General features: G+C 42.1%; 1 protein-coding gene across 3 annotated transcripts in view; it reads right to left on the minus strand.

The window, feature by feature from the left end:
- Positions 1-26,537, minus strand: part of ZC3H6 (zinc finger CCCH-type containing 6) — a 74,589-nt gene that overhangs the window by 32,028 nt on the left and 16,024 nt on the right. For 2 of the 3 annotated variants that reach the window (XM_073339896.1, XM_073339897.1), the window contains exon 2: positions 2,349-2,532. In XM_073339896.1, the coding sequence (XP_073195997.1) occupies positions 2,349-2,532 (184 nt within the window). Of the gene's footprint in view, positions 1-2,348; positions 2,533-24,363; positions 24,481-26,537 lie in introns of all 3 variants that reach the window. The other variant, XM_073339895.1, reaches the window with a different exon arrangement.

The raw sequence follows: 26,537 nt of genomic DNA on the forward strand, positions 1-26,537 counted from the left end.
CCTCACATTTTGTTTTCTCTCTCTACCCAGCTGGGACCTATCTGCAAATGCCCCTCTCTCCAGTTTCCTTCACACAAAAGCAGTTAAATGGGACTACAGTGCATGCTAACTACACTGTTCCATGAAGCCAGGCAGTAGAGTCAGGGAGACATTGCTGGAGTCCTGCTTGTAGGCAGGGAATGGGGACAGCTAAAATCATTCTTGTGGTACTTCTCTGATCCCTCTCCAATTTATCAACATCCTTCTTAAATTGTAGACACCAGGACTGGACACAGTATTCCACCAGCATCCACACCACTACCAATACAGAGGTAAAATAACCTCTACTGCTACTTGAGATTTCCCTGTTTACGCATCCCTGGATCACATTTAGTTATTAGGTTGCAAAATCAAGCACCTGAAAGTTAGGAAATGACAGATTTACAGTTGCCTATGCAAACTTAACTCTGCCCCCCCCCATGCATCCCACCTGTGAAATATAGTGGGGTCCTACGGAAAAAATAGCGTATGATTGCGTAATTAAAGACTGAATAATACTGCATATTGTATAAGGAGGCAGAACTAAGTTTACACAGGCAACTGTAAGTCTGGCATTTTCTAACTTTCAAGTGCTTGACTTTTCAAACTACGTAACTTTCATTTAACATACAAAGAAGTATGTGGTTTCCTAGTTGTTGTTTAAAGGGGAAAAAAAACAAGTTCTACTATACACAGTTGCAGCAGAAGAAGGCTATTTTATCGCAGACGGGTGAGGATGATATGCTTCTTGTGCCCTGTGCTGCGTGTAGATAGTGGTCAGGGAAGGCTTGCTTTGTAGTTTTAGTCCTGTTTTTTAAACACACAAATAGAATTTGTGTCTTTCAGATCTTGTAAAACTTTATAATTAAAACCAAATTTACTTTATTCTTTAGAGTCCTGAAATTCTTCTGCTAAATGAAGCAAAAAGGTAAGGAATAAAATAAAGTGAAGCTGGAAATGCTATCTTATAGTTATAAGCAGGAGAGTTGGAGTCAGAAAATCTAGGCTCTGTTTCCAGCTCTGCTCCTGTCTCTGAATGACCTTGAGCAAGTCATTTAACCCCCTTCTCCACCTCTATTAAATGGGTATACTTTCCAACCTTTTATACTCTGATGACTACACCAGATTAAGTGCAAAGTACAGTCAATACCATATCACTTATTAAATAAAATATAACTCCTATGATATCTTTGTAATTTACATGGATAATAAAACATTACGCAATCTCAAATGTTCCCATCTCTAGCTCATGAAAATATTAATAAGTCCTGAGCGGATAGGCATGTTTACACTGCCTCCACTTGTTTCTGTGTTATTCAGTGTTAAATTGCAGTGGTATGTGGATGTAATATGCATATTCAGGGATGCCTGCACTAGATATTTTCACTAAAGATTTCCCACCATTGCTACCACTGGTTCAGCGGCACTAGTGGTAGCAAGCATGGGAGCTCTAGTGTGAAATCCTGGTCCCGCTGGTCAGCCAGGATTTCGCCCCTAAGGCTCCAGGTAGCAGCCAGCATTTAATCACCACGTCAACTAACTCTGCTCACAATGAGTTTTTATGCCAAGATATGGGATAGCTTGTGCCCTATGTGGTGCCTCCAGAGGAGAGATGGGACACTGGGTCCCCATGTGCTAGGTCCAGAATGTGTGGTTAAAGGCAGTGTGTGGGAGAAGCAGAGCCCAGCCCAGTTCCACCACAATCTTCTGCAACAGCTGCACTGACAGCTTCCAGGCCCAGTGAATGCTGTGGCTCTGGCAGCTAGTGGCCTACTTTTTAGAATATTTGTTTTCAGTTATTATTTTGGAATGCTGCCAAAGTTTACCTACTATGCACAACCAATAGAAGAAAAATGGAGATTTTTAACAATTTATAACTCACCTAAACCTGAACAGGGACTAATATAGTAGTAACATAATGAAAGTGAACTACCTGAAATACTTCTATTCATAATTTGGAGTTTATAAAAAGCTAGCTGCTGAGTTTCTGAAACTGTGACTTTTGCAGTGCAGTAGCCAGAGAAATTGTTGATTTACCATCTCTTGTCCTGGACAAATTCACTGTCACTGAAGTCAGTGGAGTTACACTTGTTTATATAAAGAACGAATACAACCCAATATTTTAAATCAAAATTCCATGATAAAAATTTTTTGAGGGGCCTTTCATACAGTGGCTCAATTTTTTCTATCATTCATATAGTGTCCAAAGAAGTGCTAGGTGCTGAGGGAAAAAACAACTTTCAGATATGTTGTCCAATTTCCTGGATGAGAAAAAGTAAACTGTGCAGGTACAGTAATCATATCCAATATTTTGGTTTGCATTTTCTAACCTTATGTTTATCCCGTCTTCTCCTTTTTGATTTTTTCTTTTCCTTCTCTTTTTTGCGTTTCTTTCGTGATTTTCTATGTGCTTTTTCATTTTTCTGTTTATCTTCCCCTTTTGCATCCTGTTCTTCCTGAACTTCTTCAAATCCTGCATCATCTATTTCACCATCTTCTAGCTCACCATCTTCCCTGTATGGGAAAGGTATGATTTAGATTAAATATGAATTTCCTAAATTAAAGGCAGGTAGTACAAAACTGCTCATTTGCCCATTTTCAACAAAAGCCAATAAAGAATTTTTTTCTTTTTACTACCAAGTCTCTCTCTTTCCTTCAACTAAATGTATTAAACAATAAATCTTTAAACATTCACCCAAGGAGTTACGATGGTTTTTTCCCATAGTTTAAATAGTGTATGCAATTCATAAATTACTTCTGGTACTGAGGCCAAGACCAGTTTATATACAAATAAAAATTATAATAAATTTTAAACCACTCATAACTAAGGTCCTCTCTACATTAGAAATACAGCCACATCAGGTCACTAGCAACTTCATAGTGTGTCCTAGCTTGGTTACAGTTTCGATTTGTAGTGTACAATGGGTCTACTTTTCATAACCAGGCTAAAGCCTTGGTTGGACCACAGCTTTCACCAGATCATCAAAGAGAGTTAAGGTCCAGTTTACATTACAAACTATAATCATGTTTTCCACTGAATTACAGAACAACAGTATTACTACTAGGAGCCCTAATTGTGTTGTGTATGTAGCGTAGACAGGGCATAAATTAAATATGAGTCAGGCTCTTAGAAAGCTGAGTAGTAAGTGAGACTGTACAATAAACGTGGAAGTGCTTCCACCCTTATAAAACACTACACTTCATTATGAATGAATTTTCTTCATTTTAGGAACAAAATTTATCATAAAACTGAGATTGGGCCCATAACAGTAGCAGATTTGCAATGCTTACCCCATGTGAAAAATCCCCCTTAAAAAAAAGGAACTGTTTCACAAGTAAGGATTATAGGAACTTTCCCTATAACTCTGATGTTAAAGCAGCAATTCAAAGAAGCAAGCTGGTTTTAACAGTCCTAAACAAAGCAACTAAAGGTGGACTAATTTCATACATTCCACTATATTAACTATCTAGGTTAGAAAAAGAAAACTACTGTGACATAAAAACTGAAGAACTGCCATACTGGGTCAGACCAATGGGCAGTATAAGCCAGGATGAGCAGGGATGCAAAACCATGCTCTGAAGCATCCCTAGCCACTGTTTGCCAGAAGCTGGGAATGGGCAACAGGGGATGGATCACTTGATGATTCCCTGTTCTGTACATTCCCTCTGGGGCACCTGGCATTGGCCACTGTCGGACAGGATACTGGGCTACATGGACAACTAGTCTGATCCAGTATGGCCATTCTTATGTAGTAGCCTTTCTTCATCAGTGGCCAGCACCAAAGCTTCAGGGAGAATGTACAGTACAGGATAATTATGGAGCGATCCACCCCATTTTCTCCTCCTGGCATCTGTACTGTGGGAAAGGGTAAATAACTCTTCTCTGTTCACTTTTTCCATACCATTCATGATTTTATAGACTTTATCATATTTCTATCATATTTCCCCTTAATCATCTTTTTTGTCAGACGAATAGCCCTAATCTTTAGTCTCTCCTCATATAAAAGCCATTCCATACCCGTGACCATCTTTGTTCCCCTTCTCTGAACCTTTTCCAGTTCCACTATATCCTTTTTGAGATGGGGCAACCAGAACTGGACACAGTATTCAAGAGCACACCATGGGTTAATATAGTGGCATTATAGTATTTTCTATCCTTTTCCTAATAGTTCCTAACATTCGGTTAGCCTTTTTGATTATTGCTGTGCATTGAGCTGAAGTTTTCAGAGAACAAGCCCTGATGACTGACTCAAGATCTCTTTTTTGAGTGGTAACAGCTCATTTAGAATCAGTCATTTTATATATGCTTTGTAGTTTGTGTCTTTCAGATCTTGTAAAACTTTATAATTAAAACCAAATTTACTTTATTCTTTGGTATTTTTTTTTTCCCCAACATGCATTACTTTGCACTTATCAACATGGAATTTCATCTGCCATTTTGTTGCCAAATCACCCAGTCTAGTGAGACCCCTTTGTAAAGCTTTGCAGGCAGCTTTGGCCTAACTTTAATAATTTTGCATCATCTCTAAATTTTGCCACTTCATTGTCCACTCCCATTTCCAGATTAATGAATACGTTGAACAGCATAGATCCCAGTACAGACCCTGGGAGAACTCCACTATTTACCTCTCTCCACTGTGAAAACCGGCCAATTATCCTTACCCTTTGTTTATCATCTTTTAACCAGTTACCAATCCATGAAAGAGGATCTTCCCTCTTATCTCACAACTACATAGTTTTCTTAAGAGCCTTTGGTGAGGGATCTTGTCAAAAAACTTTCTGAAAGTCCAAGTACACTGGATCACCTTTGTCCACGTTTGTTGCTCCCCTCAAAATAGTCTAATAGATTGCTAAAGCATGCTTTCCCTTTACAAAACCCAGATTGACTCTTCCCCAAAAAATCATGTTTATTTATGTTTGATAATTTTGTTCTTTACTACGTTTATACGAATTTATCCAATACTGAAGTTAGATTCACCAGCCTGTAATTGCCAGGATCGCCCCTGGAGCCCCTTTAAAAAACTGGTGTTACATTAGCTACGTTCCCATCACCTGATACAGAGGCTTATTTCTAGTATATCTAACATACTAGTTAGTAGTTCTGCAATTTCATACCTGAGTTCCTTCAGAACTCTTGGATGAATACCATTTGGTTCTGGTGACTTATTAGTGTTTAGTTTATCAATTTGTTCTAAAACCTCTTCTATTGACACATCAACATGTGACAGTACTTCAGGTCTGCCATGCCAAAAGAATAGCTCTGATGGATCTCCCCCACCTCTCTGCTGTGAAGATTGATGCAAAGAATTCATTTAGCTTCTCTGCAATGGCCTTGTGTTCCCTGAGTACTCATTTAACACCTTGGTTGTCTCTAGTGGCCCCATGGCATGTTTGGCAGGCTTCCTGCTTCTGATATACTTAAACAAAAATTACTGTTAGCAACTTGCTAAAGATGCAAAAACTATCTAAATAAACTCAAACTTTGTAGGCCATCTATGCTACTGACTTGGTAATTCCAACTACTGGAAATTTATTCTGTGTGTGCATTTCTATGATCATATACCAAATAAATTAATAGGTATGCTAGTGGTGAACATTATACACAGCCAAATTACAATAGGTAGAAAATAAAGAGCTTCTTTGTTGAAGCAGCAAACTATATATGAAGTTATAAATCTGTTTTGAATCAAAACACAGAATGTATTGATGGCTACTGTATAAACTAGGTCATGTACATCATTTTGTGGTTGTGTAAAAACCTGTCTGCTTTTCCTCCCCCCGCAAAAACCCCTAATTTAGTGGTTCTTTTCAGGTTTTATCAAGGGTTGTGGGTTTTTTGTTTTTTTTTAAATGTGTCACTCTTCAATACTTTCACAAGCTATATTTGAAAGCTGTTTGACCCCAGAAACATGAAACTGTAATTTCAATCTGTGAATGAAAAAGGACAAGTTACTTACCTTCTAGTAACTGAATTTTTTCAAGATGCATGGTCCTTATGGGTATTCACTGTCAGTGCACATGTGCTCTGGGTGTCTATGCCACCCTGTGCTCCCAAGTGAGGGCAGAAAGGGTGGTGTGGACTAACCGCCTTTCCAGTTCTGACTCTACCGTGAATCACATGATGAGCTGAGCACAGGGGAAGAAGGGCGGGTTGTGAATACCCATATAGACCACATATTTCAAAAAAGTCCAGTTCCTAAAAGGTAAGTAACCTTCCTTTCTTGTTTCAGAGATTCCTTTCTTGAGTCCTGGTTCCCAGGGCTATTCACTGTGACTTCCAAACAGTGCTTGTTGAAGAGGAGGGTGAAAGTAAATATGCTGTACTACAGAGTGGAGGACCACTAAGCCCAAAGGAGGCATCCCCAGCCAAAGCCTGAACCAGACAGTAATGTGTGGTGAAGGTATGAATGAAGCCCCAAGTGGCTGCTCTGCATATCTCTGTTATAGTTTGAGGAGGGGTTTTTATAAGTTCCTAGCAAAGGAGGATGCAGGAGGAAATCTACTTATCTTCTGGCAATACAGTAGTAATAAACAACCCTGGAGGCTTTCAAAAGGGTGCTGTTTTGTGCAGGTCCAAGGCTAGAGCCTGGTGCATGCCTAGGGAATAGAGTTTTGCCTCCTCCATGCTGTGGTGAGGTTTAGGGTAAAACAGCAGAAGGCGAATAGTTCGGTTAAAGTGAAACTCACAAGGCACTTTAGGTATGCATTTTGGATACAGCTGAAAAGAAACCTTGTCCTTGTGAAAAACTGTATACATAAAAGCTACAAGCTTCCGTATCCTTGTAGCAGAGGTAACAGCTGTAAAGAAGTCGACTTTCAAAGAAAAGTGCAGGAGGGAACAGGAGACCTAGGGTACACACGGTGGTCTTGTGAGGGCAGAAAGGATGAGGGCTAGATCCCAGATCGGGACCAGTTTTGAGACTGGAGGGAACGTCTTCATAATGCCCTTTAGTAACTTTGCAGTAGTGGGAATGGGTAAAGACTAAACATACCTCCACTGGGGGGTGGAAAGCATTGATGGCTGCAAAATGTCCCCATAGGGAGCTGAGAGACAAGCCCAACATCTTCATTGAGAGAAGATACTCCAGCATGAGGAGGGTTCCTGATGCCTTAGGAGGTAAGTGGTGCTGCTGATACCAAGGAGAATTGTTTCCATTTAGCGGCACCACATTTCTGTGTCGAGGATCTCCTGCTGTTATTCAGGATGGAGTAAACCTCTCTGAGAGCATGTGCTCGTCTTTATGTAAATTGACCATCCAAAAACCACGCTACCTGATGCAGAAAAGGTAGGTTGGGATGGCTCATCCTGCCCTTGTTCTGGGACAGCACACCCGATAATGGTTGTAGGTGAATTCATAAATGGGAAGCTGGCTGTAGGATGGTGGTGAACCAAAAATGCCCTGGCCTGCATGCTGCTATCAGGATTACTGTCACTCTGTAGAGCTTGATCTTCCTAAGCATGCAAAGAAAGAGGAAAATGGGAGGGAAGGTATCTGTCAGTGGATCCGACCATTACACCAGGAAGGCATCTGCTCCGGAACGGAGGCCATGGGTGGCTTGGGAGCAGCATGCTAGTCAGTTCTTTTCCACTAGGTTGCAAAAAGATCCCAAGACAGGAACATCGCGGCTAAAAGATATGCTGTACTATTGACGAGTGGAGTTCCCACTCATGATCTGTGTGGGAAAGCCTGGTGAAGATGTCTGCCAGGGAATTCGTTACCCATGGAATGCAAACAGTTGAAAAGGTGATGTAGTGCTGAGAGGTGTTCTGGTGTCTAATGCACCAATTCCAGAGGTGGACCACTTCTCTGCAGAGTGGGATAGATCTTGCTCCTCCCTGCTTGTTTATATAGTAGACGGTGGTCAAACTGACCTGAATTTGTGTGGACCAAATGATGGGTAAAAACATCTTGCATGCTTTGTGAACTGCTAGGAACTCAAATAGGTTGATATGTAGCTTGGACTGCTGTGTGGGAGCCTAGTGCTGTGGGCTGTCTGGTTGTGATGCGCTCCCCATCCCAGTAAGGAAACATGTGGCGAGTGTCTTTGCAGATGGTGCGAGAACGAAAGGGACTTGTATTTCAAGAAGTCAGATTTTGACATCAGTGCTTGGTAATGCACTATTTGGAATGCTAAACTGGCCAAAAAAAAAAGAAGTCTTCCTTCCAAAGAGGTCTAACCAGTTGGCACCTTTGTCCAGCAGAGTGGGCTTGGGCTCCACTCTGTGACATCTTGGGCTCAGGTATGAAAAACAAAAATTTTGCTCCTTTGGAGGAATGAAGTAACATTTCTCAGTCATCTTTGGGGTTGGGGCACATACAGCAGGTGGGTGCCAAACCACTTTAGTAGGTTCCATAATGGCCTCATTAATCAGGAGTGCTACTTTAGAGGAAGCCATAGCTAGCAAAATGTCCGGAGCTTGTGGGTTGGATCCTGAACCTCCTTTAGCAGAATCTGGATAAAGTCCACAATTCTCCTGAGAAGGTTCTAGTACCACTCAAAATCATCTGGAGGTTTGGGAAAGGCTGGTGATACTGCCTCATCTGGAGAGGACAGAGAAAGTGCCACTGGCAGATCCAGAGGTTTTGGGAGTACCAGCTGTTCCTGTGGAGATTGCGGTTCTTCACCCCGTGGTGGCCACAGCTAGGTTTATTATACAGAGAACTTGTACTCAGCGGCTTGAAAGTATAGGTCCCAAGGGCCCCAGTAAGATCAATGAGTAGAATCGTAAGAGTATGGAGGTGGAACTCACAGTAGGTACCATTGGTCAGTAGGCCAGAAATGTTGTTGGTGAGGATATGAGAGCAAGAGAATGGATCTGGAAGTCCTGTCTGAACTGACAGTTCTCAGTTAGGTAGCTGTGGGGGGACTGTTGGTACTGGCTCATTCTTGTCTGATGAAAGAGAGTCTTCAAGATCCAATGATGGGGCTGAAGGTGCCATGGGATCTGATCCCTACCGACCAGTAATGGGAGCAGCTGGGTGGCACAGTGACTAAGCCTGACCCACCACTACATGGCTGGGCTCCTGTACCAGCAAATGCCAAGTGGATGACATTGGGACTTCCTGCAGCAGGATCAGTTCTGAGAAAATTTGAAATTTCAGGTCGTATAGATAGGCCCTCCAGAAGAGCAGACTGAGGTCCTACCTAAGATAACCTGTGCAAGGGCAGTAATGTCAAACAGAGAGAGAACAATTCCTTCTGCCATGCAGATGCTACCACCATCCTTTCAGTGCATGGTTTTGGAGCACTGGGAGCTCCCAGTATCATCTGCTCCTACTCCTTCCTGTGAGCTCCAGGAGCAACCATTCTGGGGCATGGAGTCTCAGGTGGCAAGAAGAACTTCTTTTCAGAGGAAACCGGTCCCTCTTCTTGTGGGGGTGTTTGCCCTTGTCTTCTTTGTATTTCTGCCTCATGAAGTACCTCTGTGTCCTTGAGGACTTTGATCCGTTAGGTCTGGACTCTGGAGGGACACTGTCTGGGATGGGTGAATGTGCAGCAGGAGGGCCCAGGATCCAAATGGGCCTCATGAAGAGCTCCATAAGGTGTGTCTGGAGTCAGAATTCACGAGATTGCCATGCTTTCCTCCCACATACAGGCAGATGCTGTACTTTGAAAGGATGTGAGATTCTTTGAGAAAATACAGGCAGGTTTTGTATGGGTTGCTCACCGGGAAGACCCGGGGCAGGCCAGGCCGGGCAAGGCTTGAAGCCTAGAACATTGGGCATAATAGGTGCCTGAAATGGTAGAGGAGCTAGGGGTCCCCCCAATCACCAACTAATTAAGTAGCACTAAAAATCGAAACTATCCAAATGTAACAACTGTTTACAGACTTGAAGAAGCAGAATGCTAAAGAGCAGAAATAGACACAGGAGGTTCCATCCCAGACCACGAGAGGTAGAAAAAGAACTGGAGAGGCAGTCCATCCATACGGCTTAGGCCCTTACTTGGGAGCATGAGGAGGTGCAGGCATGGACCAACAGTAACTGCTACAGAAGCATTACTGGTCCAGGGCACAGTGAATAACCATGGGGACCTGGACTTGGAAAAGAACGAACTATTCACAAAAAATGAAAGTCATGAAAATATCAAGGTACTTGTTATGCCTGTAAGAAAATATAAGATAGTTAGAGATAAGAAAGTTAGAGAACTTCTCCAAAAGCTAGAGGACGAGTGAAGACACTGGTGATTTCAGAGAAGTGTCTGGCTGGATCATTTATCAGTGGTTCTTGAGAAAAGTGTGTGTGTGTTTGAGAGAGTGAGAGAGAGAGAGCGTGCAAGTTCTGAACTGTTAAGGGACTTGATGTGCTAGTCTAGAAACTTTTGGGAGGTGGGTACAGTTCTATATGAAGCTGGCTATTTCATCTTGTTTTTAGTCTTCACAGTGTTGAATTCAATAAGTGGTGGTTTCTCAACTGTAGTAAAGGTGAAAGCTGCTAATCAATACTGCAAATGGAGTGATATCAAACTTCACTGTATGAATTTCTGACTCAACATGCCCTAAGTTGGAGCAGCAGGAAACAAATGATTTAATAGACAATGAACATAAATAATTCTCCTAAAGTAAAATATAAGCAACTCTCTCAAAACGTACAGTAGCAAGATGGAAAGGGTGTATGCTTATCTCAAACAGTGCAGAAAAATCAGACTCTTCACGATCAAGTGAACCACTAAATGAGACTTTGTTTACTGAAGTGCATTAATGAGTCTGATGACCCTGTAGGCAAGACATTTTTAATGCTACTAATGCCACTGAAACATCAAAGATAGTATAATTCAAATCCCAGTTGCAGGCATTCTAGCAGTTCCTCAACATTCTCTTTATTCAATCTATTTGGGGTGGTGGCCACGGTAATTTTGGTTCTGAGAAGTTGTAAATTCCTACTATCTGATTAATGCAACACTCTTTTTTGTTCTGATGGGGGGAGGGAGGGATGTCAGCCTGTTCGGGAACCTTGTGGTCAGTTACAATGGAAACAAATATGGAAGAACACAGCAAAACTTGATGGGGATGACTTTCACATACCAACACTATGTTATGCAGTGGGGATACCCACACTACCTTTTCTACAAGAGACAAAGATGATTTCAGCTTTACATGTTCTCTAAAAGTCTATGTCCTCAGTTAAGGAAAAAGTTGAGTCTGTCAGGGAAAATAATCAACCATGGACTCTAGCCATTTTTTGTCATTGTCCATGTGAGTTATGTGGACTCAGATGACCACCAAAAAAAAGAAGCAGGAAGTGAAATGTCCAGGCTCTCAAAATGTTTAATGAAAAAGAACTCCCAAACAGAAAAAGAGACAGCACAAACCAGAAAACTAGATGAGAGCTCATAATTTTCTATTTCTAGGTTCTTTTTCAAGTCACCTAAAACTGATACAACCAAGACCCTTTTTTGCTACAGGATACCTATGTGCAAATCTTGAAAGGGACAACATTGGCAACACCATCCATAAAGTCTTAACTAATACTAAAGACAAACTCAGAATCCTTAAAGCAGCTGAAATAGCAGGTGACATCATTTATCGAAGCAACAAAAAGAAATAACGTTTCATTACCTGTAATTTTTAATGTTTCATTATAGAGGGCATACAGTGGGCTGGACACTATTCATGGGTTGGACCTGCTCATTCCACCACCATGGAAGCTTTTTCCCTACCCTCCCCCTTTGATTTCAAATACCCTCTGCTGTACCGCTACAACACTGCTATAAAGAATGAAAATGAAATAAACAGTGAGCCCTCCACTACAGGATTAAGAAAATGAGGTTGAAGTGTTATAGTTCCACTTGGAGTCTCTCTTGTTCACCAGCCAGGAAGAAATGGGATAAGGCTGATACTAGGAATCTTGGGGACAGTGGATTGAACATAGTAGGTAGGTCTACACAGCCAGCAGCAGCAAACCTCCCAGCCCAGGTCAACAGACTTGGGTTTGAGGAGCTTGTGATAGTGCTCTAAAAACAGCTGTGTAGACAGCACTCTGAAGTTGCAGTTTGGGCTGGAGCTTGAGCTCTGAAGCCCACCCGCATCCCTAGGCTTCAGAGCTGAGCTGCAACTTCAAAGCACTTCTACAAAGCTATTTTTAGAGTACTAGCAATGAGTCCCACATCTGTAAACTCAGGCTCGGAGGCTTGCTTCTGTGGACTATGTAGCTGTATCCCTAAGTACCTACAGCATAATTTCTTACGAAGGCCAGGATGTCTCTAACAAACAATATGAACATATTTAGGCTCAGGTTTATGAATCAGGTCAACAAGTCTTCCAAGTCTTGTATGTTCTTGGTAAGGAAGACTTCTGATATTTTAATACAAAGTTGACAAATTCTCAATAATCAGGTTGTTGAAGGAGCAGATTCTGAGGCTGACTGGGGAAATGGTGGGGAAGGTGAACATGGTTGGCGAAAAACCAGAAGCTTCCAAATATAGCAGACTGCCATCTTTATAAGTCTACAAAACTGAGATCTATGAAACAAATAGATTATATCTGATTACAGATGATCAGTCTTATCTTCTCAAATAAGACGAAACTGAGGTAAGTCAATACATGAGTGTGACACAGCATGGCCAGACGGTGGCAGGAGAGTGTTAGAAGGGAGCCTTATTCCCTGTAGAGGGAAGAAAGTTTGCTATAGATTAATTAAAGCACCTGAAGCCAGTCACCTGATAACCCCCCCCCCCCCGCTTCAATCAGACAAGAGGAAGAGTTGAAGCAGAGTGGATTGGTGTTGGAGCAAAGAGCAGTTTGGAGGGAAGCAGAGGAGAGTTTGGAGAAGTGCTGCGGTGGGCTAAGACAACCAAGCCCCTATGTAAAGGGACACCTGGTTTGTGCAAAGGGAGGGCAGGAAGCCCCACAAGCTGAAGGGCAGGAGAGGGAAGCAGCCCAAGGGAAGGAACCGCTAGTTCAAGTGGTTTACTGCTATCCCTAGGGCTCCTGGGCTGGGACCCGGAGTAGAGGGTGGGCCCGGGTCCCTCCCTCTCCACTCCCCTTCTCTAGGACACTAGTGGGGCAATTAATACCCCAGTTCAGGGGCAAGGAACGGTGCCCTGAACCCCCCCAAGAAGAGAAAGCACGAGACCCATCATAGTAGTGCTGGCAATTAGCCACAATGAGTATATCTATCCACTGAAAGGAGAAAGTATCCATGTAACATACCTAGGGATGCCATTGTCAAAAGCAAAATACAAGTACAATTCCTGTTGTTCTCAGATGCAAATAAGTTCTAATGAGAGAAAATGGCTTGCTGAATATATGAATCAAAGACTCCCAACTTGTCTGTTGCCACCCTTGGGCAACTGAGCTAGCTTACTGCTCCATTAGACAGATGAACTCTGCCTCTTCATGAATGAAAGGCCACATGGTTCAGATTTATACTTTTTATTCTTCCCTGGCAGTTTATGTAAGCCATGTTTGTTCATCTGTTGCTCCTGATATGAAATGAGATGAGATGGTCCTGTGAATTTTATGGAGGGCTCCAATAGCACTGATGATTGCTTTAAAGGCAACATCAGGCTAAGATAAGTTAGTGTCATTTGTTTAAAAGGAAAAACTGAAGACATTAGGGATGCTGTGTTGTCCACAGGTTTTTTATATGCACAATGCCAACACGAGTATTAAGTGCAGATATTAGGAGGAAACTACAGAACACTGGAAGAGAAGGGTTAAAATCTGGAGTAGAAATTCGAATAAAGGGAGATTTCCCAGTTGAATGGTCTTAAAAATGAGCCCCAATATGGGTAAGGTCCAGAGGGTATGCACAAAAAGAATTCTGTTTAATAATGAATTGACTATATGAAGAAAAGTTGCCTTTAAGTACATTTTCAGCAGCAGATCATTCAAGTAACAGATGTAAATGCTATCTTAATGAGCTACATCACCTTGCACATCACAGGAAAAGACAAAATACCAAATAACATGGACATGAACAGGTATTTTCCTTTAAATACAGGAAATGAGACTGATGGGGATGAGATTAGATGGGAAAACAAAAGTTAATTTCTTCAGATCTATGGAACAGAAGAATAGAGTGAAGCCATTTCTTGAATGAGTTATGGAATATTTTCCATTTTGAATCTTGCTTCCATTACAGATATATGTCAAAAACAGATAGACTTCATCTATTTTCATTGGGACCACAAATGATGTGAAAAAATATCAGGATGATGTTTTGAGGGCGACATTGGGATTTTGGCTTTTATGTCTAGATTTTATATAGCATATATGGTAAAGAGGGGCACTCTCTTTAAATTTTACAAGATACCCAATTTCTGTATGACACAGAATGCATCTGAGGTGGAATTGGTCCAGAAGAGAAAGTCAAATGTTTAAGCTTTAAGATTCCCAAGTAGATTAATTTTTGAGTTGAAGAAAGGAAGGAAGATCTATGGTGACCTCCCATCCTGTAATGCTGGAAAAATACTTTCTAACTTCAGTAAAACATGATGGTGGGAATGACTGCATATTCCATAAGGAGCTCATCTATATTTTCGTTACAATGTTTTTTCATCCCTGATTAAAAAGCAATACTGAGAAAGCAGGTTGTTCAGATTGGACTGAACCCCAAGAGAGCTTTCTAAGGGACTGTCCAAATAACTTAGTTCCACTGAAAAGGACAGCATAATACACATGGGATTTGTGTGAAGGATCTTAATTTCTCTTTTTATTGGTGAACTTTGGATCAAGGTAACTTTGCAGAGGTGATGCAGGACATTTTAATTTGCACCCAGCCACTTTAATCAAGAACTCAAACTATTTTTAAGGAGCTGATTACTGTTGTAAATATACATATTTTTCCACAGAAATTTTTGGAACAGTATGTGTGCTATAATGGCAGGCAGGGTTAGGCCACTGTGAGACACATTCTGAGGAAAGGGAACCAGAAGGAATGAAGATTAAACACACTGGATCCTCAGCCTGCTCTAAAAGGAAAGTCAACTGGTTAGGATTACTGAAAAATACACATAATCTGAAATTCAGCAGTCTTGTGAGATAAAATTCCCACATTCAAATGCTGTTTCTTAACAGCAATGAGCCTAAAGCTGCTCAGATGGAGACTGAATAAAACAAGACTGGAATGTCATGCTTAAATAGTCCAGCAGAGAGTCTGAACTCAAAGGATGAATGGAATAAAACAAGCCTAAACTGCCTTCACTGTGGTGAAATGAGGAGGTCTAATCCATGAATAGTTTCCAGACCAGCGGATGTCCATTATGAGAAAACTTTATATTCCCAGACATGAATCTATATTACATAGCCCAGACAGCTACAAATAATTTCTTCCCCTCAAACAGAAGATTAGAGTGTGTTTGTTAAGGCTATAATATTTTTTTCCAAAGTCCTCCATGAAGAAAAGTTTTATATTTTTGGGACAATTCAGCCAACAGCCCAACTGGAGAAAACTTGTCAGATTAATGTACTGTATGTATATAGTAATGTATATTACTCAGTATCTGAGAAGAAAAGGGATATGATCATACAATTTTGAACGTTAAATTAAAGCACTTTATACTGAAAAAACTTGTTCCAGAATACGTAAGTTAAAAAAAAAAAGATAGTATAATTACTCAAGAGACATACACCATCTTTTCTGATTGTTTTTGATTTTCTGACTTGTTATTGGCATTGTACAAGATTGTTCTGCATATTAAAATCAACAAAAATAGATTTATAAAAAGATCAGCAGATAGGCTATAAAAATAACTGAAAATTCAAAGACGAACTTGATAAGGAAGATGCAACCTTCTTTTATGCCCACATCAACTCCTCTATGTAGCACAAAATGAACAATTTAAAGAAATGACTGAAGCAGTCGATCCTGAGTATATTCTTCCAGAGAGATTTTTAAAAGTGAACAGAGAAAAAATAAAAATCAAGATTAATGCAAGATAGTAGGTCAAACATGAGAAATGATCCAAGACTGGAATGTATTATAACCTCTCGTAACATGTAGATAACTTTCTGAGACCTTTACCCTTGAAGTTGAAATTCTCATGTACTTGGTTTCTGTCCAGAGATGATTTTTTTTTGGGAAGACTAAGAAAAATCCTTTTAGTTGTTATTGAGTTATGAGAGAGTGAAAGATACATTTTTCCAATTCAGTAAAATATCTAACCACTTTTGTTTAAAATAAATTGGTTACAGCAACAACAGCCCAAGTTTAAAACATGAAACTTTGTATGGATATACTGCTGTCCCCATTGAGGAGTAAATAAAATGTTTTGGAAGGGAAAAGTAAGTTATAAGTGACTGCAAAAAATCCAATGGATATCCACAGGGCATGTGCTAATAAAACCTTGCCCCTGTGCCCCCGTGATATCATTGCACGCTCTCTCTCACCATCTTAACAGATAAGAGGAGCTACTGATAGAGCAATATATATGAGGAAAATAAATGTAAAAAAAATACATAAAATCTTTCTTAATTAAAATAAAAAGCACTTGCTTAATACCAGGGACAACATAGGCTATACTGGGTCAGACCAATGGTCCATCTAGCCCAGTATCTTGTCTTCTGACAGCGGCCAAAGCCAGGTGCTTCAGAGGGAATGAACAGAACAGGCAATCACCAAGCCCTGGTCTACACTACGAGTTTAAGTCGGATTTAGCAGTGTTAGATCGATTTAGCCCTGCACCTGCCCACTCTGCAAAGCCATTTTTTCTGACTTTAAGGGCTCTTAAAACCAGTTTCTGTACTCCTCCCCGAAGAGTGGATTAGTGCTGAAATCGACCTTGCTGGGTCCAGTGTGGGGTAGTGTGGATGCAATTTGACAGTATTGGCCTCTGGGAGCTATCCCAGAGTGCTCTAGTGTGACCGCTCTGGACAGCACTCTCAACTCAGATGCACTGGCCAAGTAGACAGGAAAAGCCCCACGAACTTTTGAATTTCATTTCCTGTTTGGCCAGAGTGGCGAACTGATCAGCACAGGTGACCATGCATCCCAGAATCGCAAAAGAGCTCCAGCATGGACCAAATGGAAGGTACTGGATCTGAACAGCATGGACCAAATGGAAGGTACTGGACCTGATCACTGTCTGGGGAGACCAATCCGTGCTATCAGAACTCCGTTCAAAAACACGAAATGCCAAAATATTTGAAAATATCTCCAAGGGCATGAAGGACAGAGGCTATCACAAGGACCAGCAGCAGTGCCACGTGAAACTTAAGGAGCTCAGACAAGCTTACCAAAGAACCACAGAGGCAAACGGCCGCTCCGGGTCACAGCCCCAGACATGCCGCTTCTATGATGAGCTGCATGCCACTCTAGGTGGTGCCCCTACAACTACCCCAGCCCTATGCGTGGACTCCGTCAATGGACTCTCATGCAACAGGGATGTGGATTTTGGAGACGAGGAAGATGAGGAGGAGGCTGAAGCACAGCAAGCAAACGGAGAAACCGTTTTTCCCCGACAGCCAGGAACTGTTTTTCACCTTGGATCTAGTACCCTCCCAACCCACCGAAGGCAGGCTCCTGAACCTAGAAGGCGGAGAAGGGACCTCTGGTGAGTGTACCTTTGTAAATATAATACACGCTTTAAAAGCAAGCGTGTTTAATGATTAATTTGCCCTGAAGACTTGGGATGCATTCGCGGCCAGTACGGCTACTGGAAAAGTCTGTTAACATGTATGGGGATGGAGCAGAAATCCTCCAGGGACATCTCAATGAAGCTCTGCTGGATGTACTCCCAAAGCCTTTGCAAAAGGTTTCTGGGGAGGGCAGCCTTATTCCGTCCTCCATGGTAGGACACTTTACCATGGCAGGCCAGCAGCACATAGTCTGGAATCATTGCATAACAAAGCATGGCAGCGTATGGTCCCAGTATTTGCTGGCATTCAAGCAACATCCGTTCTTTACCTCTCTGTGTTATGCTCAGGAGAGTGATATAATTCGTGGTCACCTGGTTGAAATAGGGGAATTTTATTAAGGGAACATTCAGAGGTTCCTGCTGGGCTGTTTTCCTGTGGCTGAACAGAAATCATCCCTGCTGTTAGCCACGCAGTGGGGGGAGGGGTGAAGCAATCATCCCAGAGAATTGGGGGGGGGGGTGTGGCAGGGGGTGGTTAGCTAGATTTGTGCTGCATGTTAACCTAAAAACCACGGCACCTCTTTTTAAATGGCCAACCCATTTTAAAGGGCCAAGCCAACAGGTGCTTGGTATGTGAAATGACGGCACTGCTGTTTGAAACCATTCCCACATGTTAGGAAGGTTAAAGAAGCCATGTGGCTTACCATGTCTACCTGCAAGCCAAATTCTGTTGCCTGCTGGCCCTGCGTGTGTGATTTCTCACACCATATCGGCAGGCCCTCGATATAAGAGGCAAAATGCGACCTTGTAGAGAAAGCATAAGTGCTATGTAATATTAACAGCTTTGTTCACCGTGAAAGAGTCTACCCATTGTTCTCTAAAATGTCTCTTTTTCAAGACTAATCTCCCTTTTTTCCCTCCCACAGCTGCAAATGGTTTCATCGCTCCACGTATTATCTCCGTCCCAGAGGCTATCAAAGATTAGAAGGCGAAAAAAAAAGCACTCGAGATGAAATGTTCTCTGAACTCATGCAGTCCTCCCACACTGAAAGAGCCCAGCACAATGCATGGAGGGAGACAATATAAGAGTCCAGGAAAGCACAAAATGAACACGAGGAGAGGAGGGACAAGCGAGAGGAGAGGTGGCATCAGCATAATGAGAAGGCAGGATGCAATGCTGAGGCTACTGGAGGATCAAACTGATATGCTCCGGTGTATGGCTGAGGTGCAGGAAAGGCAGCAGGAGCACAGACCGCCGCTGCAGCCCCTGCGTAACCAACCGCCCTCCTCCCCAAGTTCCATCGCCTCCTCGACCAGATGCCCAAGAATGCTGTGTGGGGGCCTCCTGGCACCCAACCACTCCACCCCAGAGGACTGCCCAAGCAACAGAAAGCTGGCATTCAATAAATTTTCAAGTGCACTGTGGCCCTTTCCTTCCATCCTCCTCTCCTACCCCACCCCTCCCAGGCTACCTTCACAGTTATTCCTCCATTTGTGTGACGAATTAATAAAGAATGCATTAATTTGAAACAATGACTTTATTGTCTCTGCAAGCCGTGATCAAAGGGGGGAGGGGAGGGCCGTTGGCTTACAGGGAAGTAGAGTGAACCAAGGGGGCGGATTTTCATCAAGGAGAAACAAACAGAACTTTCACACTGTAGCCTGGCCAGTCATGAAACTAAAGCTTCTCTGATGCACAGTGTGCCCTGCTATGCTATTGTAACTGCCCTGGCGTCTGGCTGCACGTAATCAGTGGCCAGGTGATTTGCCTCAACCTCCCACCCTGCCATAAACGTCTCCCCCTTACTCTCACAGATATTGTGGAGCACACAGCCAGCAGTAATAACAAGGGGAATATTGGTTTCGCTGAGGTCTAACCGAGTCAGTAATCTGCGCCAGCGTGCTTTTAAACATCCAAATGCACTTTCTACCACCATTCTGCACTTGCTCAACCTGTAGTTGAACAGCTCCTGACTACTGTCCAGGGTGCCTGCATATAGCTTCAAGAGCCATGGCATTAAGGGGAAGGCTGGGTCCCCAAGGATAACTATAGGCATTTCAACATCCCCAACAGTTATTTTCTGGTCTGGAAAGTAAGTCCCTTGCTGCAGCCATTCCCACAGACCAGAGTTCCTAAAGATGCGAGCGTCATGTATCTTTCCCGGCCATCCCACACTGATGTTGGTGAAACGTCCCTTGTGATCCACCACTGCTTGCAGCACCATTGAAAAGTACCCCTCCCTTTTGGTTTATGTACTGGCTGCCTTGGTGGTCCGGTCCCAAGATAGCAATATGCGTTCTGTCTATCGCCCCACCACAGTTAGGGAATCCCATTGCAGCAAAGCCATCCACTATGACCCGCACATTTCCCAGAGTCATGACCCTTGATAGCAGCAGGTCAGTGATCATGTTGGCTACTTGGATCACAGCAGCCCCCACAGTAGATTTGCCCACTCCAAATTGATTCCCGACTGATCGGTAGCTGTCTGACGTTGCAAGCTTCCAGAGGGCTATCGCCACTCGCTTGTGGATTGTGAGGACTGCTCTCATCTTGGTATTCTGGTGCTTCAGGGCAGAGAAAAGCAAGTTACAAAGTTCCATGGAAGTGCCCTTACGCATGCAAAAGTTTCGCAACCATTGGAAATCGTCCCAGACCGGCAACACTATTCGGTCCCACCAGTCTGTGCTTGTTTCCCAGGCCCAGAATAGGCATTCCATGGCATGAGCCTGCCCCATTGCCACCAGGATGGCCAAACTGCCGGGGCCTGTACTTTGAGAGAAGTCTGTGTCCATGTCCTCATCACTCTCCTCACCACGCTGCCGTCGCCTACTCGCCTACTTTTGCAGGTTCTGGTTCTGCATATACTGCTGGATAATGAGCATGACTTTTAGAGTGGTCACAACTGCCGTGGTGATTTGAGTGGGCTCCATGCTTGCTATGGTATGGCGTGAACAGGAGAGCAGAGTGCCAGTGGAAGTGGTGGGTGGATGACAACGCTGACAGCAATATGGCGCCTGCATGGAAAAAGGCACGAAACGATTGTTGGCCGTTGCTTTCACGGAGGGAGGGGGAAGCAAGGGGTAGGCTGGCAGCAGATGGTGCAGTACGACTGCTAGCGGTCATCATGCTGCTGGCTGGGAGAGCAGCCTGAGGCAGAATGGCCCCCTCAAGGATTGAACTCACAACCCTGGGTTTAGCAGGCCAATGCTCAAACCACTGAACTATCCCTCTGCCAATATTCCAAGCAGGACAGAATCTCCATTAGACAAAACTTAAAGAAGAGAATGATCTGAGTCACTCCCATTTATGTCCTCATCGAGGTCTGCCAGGAGCACCCATGTCTGCCAAGGCACCTCGACCGATCTCACCGAGGCCGGCCAAGAGCACCCAGGAAATGACGAGGATGGATACCAGTTGTACTGCACCATCTGCTACCACAAGGCAATGAGCCGCTGCTGTGTAGCAATGCAGTCCCATGTCTGCCAGCACTCAGGAGACATATGGTGACGAGCTGAGCGGGCTCCATGCTTGCTGTGGTATAGCGTCTGCACGGGTAACCCAGCAAAAAAGGCATGAAATGATTGTCTGCCGTTGCTTTCATGGGGGTGGCGGGGCGGTCGGGCGGGGGCCTGACGACGTACCCAGAACCACCCAGCAACAATGTTTTTTGCCCCATCAGGCATTGGGATCTCAACCCAGAATTCCAATGGGCGGCAGAGACTGCGGGAACTGTAGGATAGCTACCAACAGTGCAACGCTCCGGAAGTCGACACTAGCCTCGGTACTGTGGATGCACTCCACCAACTTAATAGTCTTAAGTGGGGACACACACAATCGACTGTATAAAATCGCTTTCTAAAAAATCGACTTCGATAAATTTGACCTAATTTCGTAGTTAGACATACCCCTAGTGATCCATCCCCTATCATACACTCCCAGCGTCTGGCAATCAAAGGCTAGGGACATTCAGTTCGTGGTATTGCATCCCTGACCATTCTGGCTAATAACCATTGACAGACCTATCCTCCAAGAACTTTTCTAGTTCGTTTTTGAACCCTGTTATAGTTTTGGCCTTCACAACATCCCGACAACTAGTTCCACAGGTTAACTGTGCATTGTCTGATGATGTACTTCCTTTTGTTTATTTTAAACCTGCTGCCTATTAATTTGAGTGACCCCTAGTTCTCGTGTTATGTGAAGGAGTAAATAACATTTCCTTATTCACTTTCTCCACAGCAGTCAATATTTTATAGACTTCTATCACATCCCCTCTTAGTAGTCTCTTTTCCAAGATGAACAGCCCAGGTCTTTCTAATCTCTCCTCATACAAAAACTGTTTCATACCCCTAATCATTTTAGTTGCCCGTCTCTGTACCTTTTCCAATTCTAATAAATCTTTCCTGAGATGGGGCGATCAGATCTGCAGGCAGTAGTCAAGATGTGGGAGTACTGAATTTATATAAAGCATTTTCTGTCTTATTATCTATTCCTTTCCTGATGGTTTCTAACATTGTTAGCTTTTTTGACTGCTGCTGCACACTGAGCAGATATTTTCAGAGAACTATCCATAATGACTCCAAGATCTCTTTCTTGAGTGGTAACAGCTAATTTAGACCCCATCGTTTTGTATGTATAGTTGGGATTATGGTTTCCAATGTGCATTAGTTTGCATTTATCAACATTGAATTTCATTTGCCATTTTGTTGCCAGTCACCCAGTTTAGTGAGATTCCTTTGTAAGTCTTCGCAGTTTGCTTTGGACTTAACTATCTCGAGTAATTTTGTATCGTCCACAAATTTTGCTACCTGTTTACCTCTTTTTCCAGATCATTTATGAGTATGTTGAACAGCACTGGTTGCATCACAGACCCCTGGGGACACCACTGTTTACGTCAGTCCATTCTGAAAGCAGACCATTTGTTCCTATGCTTTGTTTACTATCTTTTAACCAGTTACTGATCTGTGAGAGGACCTTCCCTCTTATCTCATGACTTTGCTTAAGAGCCTTTCGTGAGAGACCTTGCAAAAGGCTTTCCAAAAGTCCCTGTACACTGGATTACCTTGGTCTCCACGTTGGTTGATCCCCTCAAAGAATTCTCATTGATTGGTGAAGCATGATTTCCCTTTACAAAAGCTACACTGACTCTTCCTCAACAAATCATGTTCATCTATGTGCCTGATAATTCTGTTCTTTACTACAGTTTCAACCAATCTGCCTGTTACTGAAGTTAGGTTTACTGGCCTGTAATTGCCAGGATTGCCTCTGGAGCCTTTTTAAAAAAACTGGCATCACATTAGCTATCCTCCAGTCATCCGGTACAGAAGCTGATTTAAATGATAGGTTACATACCACAGTTAGTAGTTCTGCAATTTCCCATTTGAGATCCTTCAGAACTCTTGGGTGAATCCTATCTGATCCTGGCAACTTATCACTGTTTATCAATTTGTTCTAAAACCTCCTTTAATGACACCTCAATCTGGGACAGCTCCTCAGATTTGTCACCTAAAAAGAATGGCTCAGCTGTGTGAACCTCCCTCACATCCTCTGCAGTGAAGACTGGTGCAAAGAATTCATTCAGCTGCCCTGCAACAGTGGTATTTTCCTTGAGTGCTCCTTTACCACCTTGACTGTTCAGTGGCCCCAGTGATTATTTAGCAGGCTTCCTGCTTCTGATGCACTTAAAAAAATTTGTTGCTGTTAGTTTGAGCCTCTGGCTAGTTGCTCTTAATATTCTTTTTTGGCCTGCCTAATTATACATTTACACTTGACTTGCCAAAGTTTATGCTCCTTTCTATTTTCCTCAGTAGGATTTTACTTCAAATTTTTGAAGGATGCCTTTTTGCCTTTAACTGCTTCTTTTACTTTGTTGTTTAGCCATGATGGCACATTTTTGGTCCTCTTACTGTGTTTTTTAATTTGGGGCATTCATTTAATTTGAGCCTCTATTACGGTGTTTTTACAAAGTTTCCATGCAGCTTGCAGGCATTTCACTTTTGGGACTGTACCTTTTAATTTCTGTTTAACTAATGGCCCCATTTTTGTGTAGTTCCCATTTTTGAAGTTGAATGCTACTGTGGTGGGCTTCTTTGGTGTGTCCCCCCCCACCCCCAGGATGTTAAATTTTATTATATTATGGTTGCTATTACCAAGCAGTTCAGCTATATTCACCTTTTGGATAAGATCATGTGCTCCACTGAGGACTAAATCAAGAACTGCCTCTCTTGTGGGTTCCAGGACTAGCTGTTCCAAGAAGTACTCATTTACGGTGTCAAGAAACTCTCTGCATCCCGTCCTCAGGTGACATGTACCCAGTCATGGTGGGGATAGCTAAAACCCCCCATTATTATTGAGTTTTCTATTTTTATAGCATTTCTAATCTCTCTGAGCATGCATTTCACAGTCACCATTCTGGTCAGGTAGTCGGTAGTATATCCCTACTGCTATATTCTTATTATTCAAGCATGGAATTTTAAACAGGGATTCTATGGTACAGTTTGGTTCATTTAAGATTTTTACTATATTTTAGTCTATGCTTTCTTTCATATATAATGCCACTCCCCCACCAGCCCAACCTATTCTGTCATTCCTATATATTTTATACCCTGGTATTACCTTGTCCCACTGATTATCATTCCACCAAGTTTCTGTGATGCCTATTAATATCCTCATTTAATACCACGCATTCAAGTTTACCCATCTTAGTATTTAGATTTCTAGCATTTGTATATAAGCACTTATAAAATTTGTCACTTTTTAGCTGTCTGCCTCTATGTGATGTAATTGAATGGGATTCTTTTATTTGATTGTTTCTTGACAGATCCTACCTGTACTTTATCATCTTCCATGCTCTCCTCCTTACAAGGATATAGAGAATCCTCATTAATAGATCCTCCCCTAAGGGATGTCTCTGTCCGAACCGTGTGCTCCTCCGCACCCGTCGGCTTTTTCAGAAGAAAACAGTGTTAAAAATTGGAGATCTAACAATTTTAGGATCTCCACAATATTTTTGTATTCTCCACTGTTCTGCAAATTTGAAAAAAAGTTTCACTATCACATTTTCATTACAAAGATACATCCCAACTTAAACAGAAGTGCATCTGCACTGTTGACTCAATCTTGCAGAGAATTGTTTCTAACCAAACAGCAGAAGTTAACATGGTAACTCATCTCATTCACTTCAGTGAAGTGCAAGCTTCAAAGTCTAACTGGAAATAAATAAAGCAGAAGTAGATTTTACTACAACTTTAAAATTGCAATTAAAAATCATAAAATGTAAGGAAATGCAAAAATTAAGTTTTCAACACCAACATTAATTTAGTCACATTGCACATAAAAAGGATTCATAATTCAATTTTTCTAATTAACCATATTGTTTTACTATTTAAGTTGTAAAAGCGTATACTACACCATAAAACAAATAATGTGCAATGTATCCATTATTGTCTGTATAATAAAATGCACCCTTTTTATATAACATATAATTTTTGTGATTTCTTAAGATTTTTCAGTTTGCAGGTGAATTCTGGATGGAGCTCAACAATCACGACATTATCAAGCTATTAAATTAATAAGAATTTGGAAATGAAAATCATGCCTTTCTAATACCAGCATTATTTGAGGAGTCTCAGTAAAACAGTAGAAGGAAACAAAAAGGGAAGAGATAATTTGTTTGGACTTCGGAACAAAAGAATTAATTCTCTGGACATCATCTAATCCCCAGGTATTAAGCACTTTAAGGACAGGTCAGTTCTTCATCTCTGTTTAGGGCCCACTTGGGAGTATTATAGCAGGAAAAGGTGGTTTTAGTCACTGACAGGTAGAGCAACTGGCCCTGTCATTTCTGCTGGAAACATCCACCTTGAGCCTACTTTCACACTGTATTATCAACCCAGTCTGATGCCAGTTGCTGACTACTCTGTGAACGGGAATCTCAGAGAGAAAACCACAACCTCCCTTGCCTCTCCTTTATGCCCTACACTGCAAACACACATCCAAACTCCGCCCTCCTCGCAGCCTCTACTCCTGAGAGGACCTGCCAGATGCCATCCATTCCCAATGTCTCTTGAGTTAGGAGCCAGAAGGTGGAGCAGCACTGCATGGAAAACCAAGGACAGGTACAAATTGTGTAAGAGCCCAGAGTAATTCTGCACAAGGCAGCAGGCCTGCTAGCCTAACTGTAGTGAAATAGAGGAGTATGTTCCACCACTATAGAAGAGGCAATGAGACCAAAATCTTCATAGAAAGATGAGCAAGATCTTGTTTTTCTCAGCAGAGGGAGGAAACAGAAGTGAATGGAGAAGCAGGAAGGCTTGTGAGGAACTCTAAAAGAACAAAATTGGGCAATATGAAAATAGATCAAATTTAATCTAGACAAATTAAAATAATCTATACTAAAGGGACCCATTTAAATTTAATTGCTCTCACTGATGGGCAGTGCTTAAGGGAATTAGACACTGAAAGTCACTGGAAGTTGGGCATCTTTTGAAAATATCACCCCACATTTTAATGAAAAGATCTAGGTATTATCATGGACAGCTCAGTAGGACATCCTCTTAATATGCAGCAAAGGTCAAAATCAAATAAGGCATTATGACGTAGTAAGAAGGGGATAGCAAACAATATGGAATATATGCTATTTAAAACAAGGCTAAATCCTCATTTTGAATACTGGATTTAATGTTAGTGACCTGATCTTACAAAGGACATAAAAATTGGAAAAAAGTCCACATAAGAAAACAAAATATTATAAATGTGGAATTGTGGAAGAGAAAATTTAAAAGAATGATTATTTTTCATAAAATAGATGTATTAAACATATAAAATAAAGGCAATTCAATCTATTGAGGTTCTGAAATATACAGAGATACCAGACTCATCCATAGTTCTAAGAATAGTCTCCACTCCATACACAAGCCCTAATTCCAAAGTGTTAAGAAATATCGCCAAATAAACCTGTCTCAAGACAGTGCTTATCAATATCAAGTTCAAAATACATCTA

This window comes from Lepidochelys kempii, chromosome 3 (assembly GCF_965140265.1).
Source record: "Lepidochelys kempii isolate rLepKem1 chromosome 3, rLepKem1.hap2, whole genome shotgun sequence".
Taxonomy (NCBI): Eukaryota; Metazoa; Chordata; order Testudines; family Cheloniidae; genus Lepidochelys; species Lepidochelys kempii.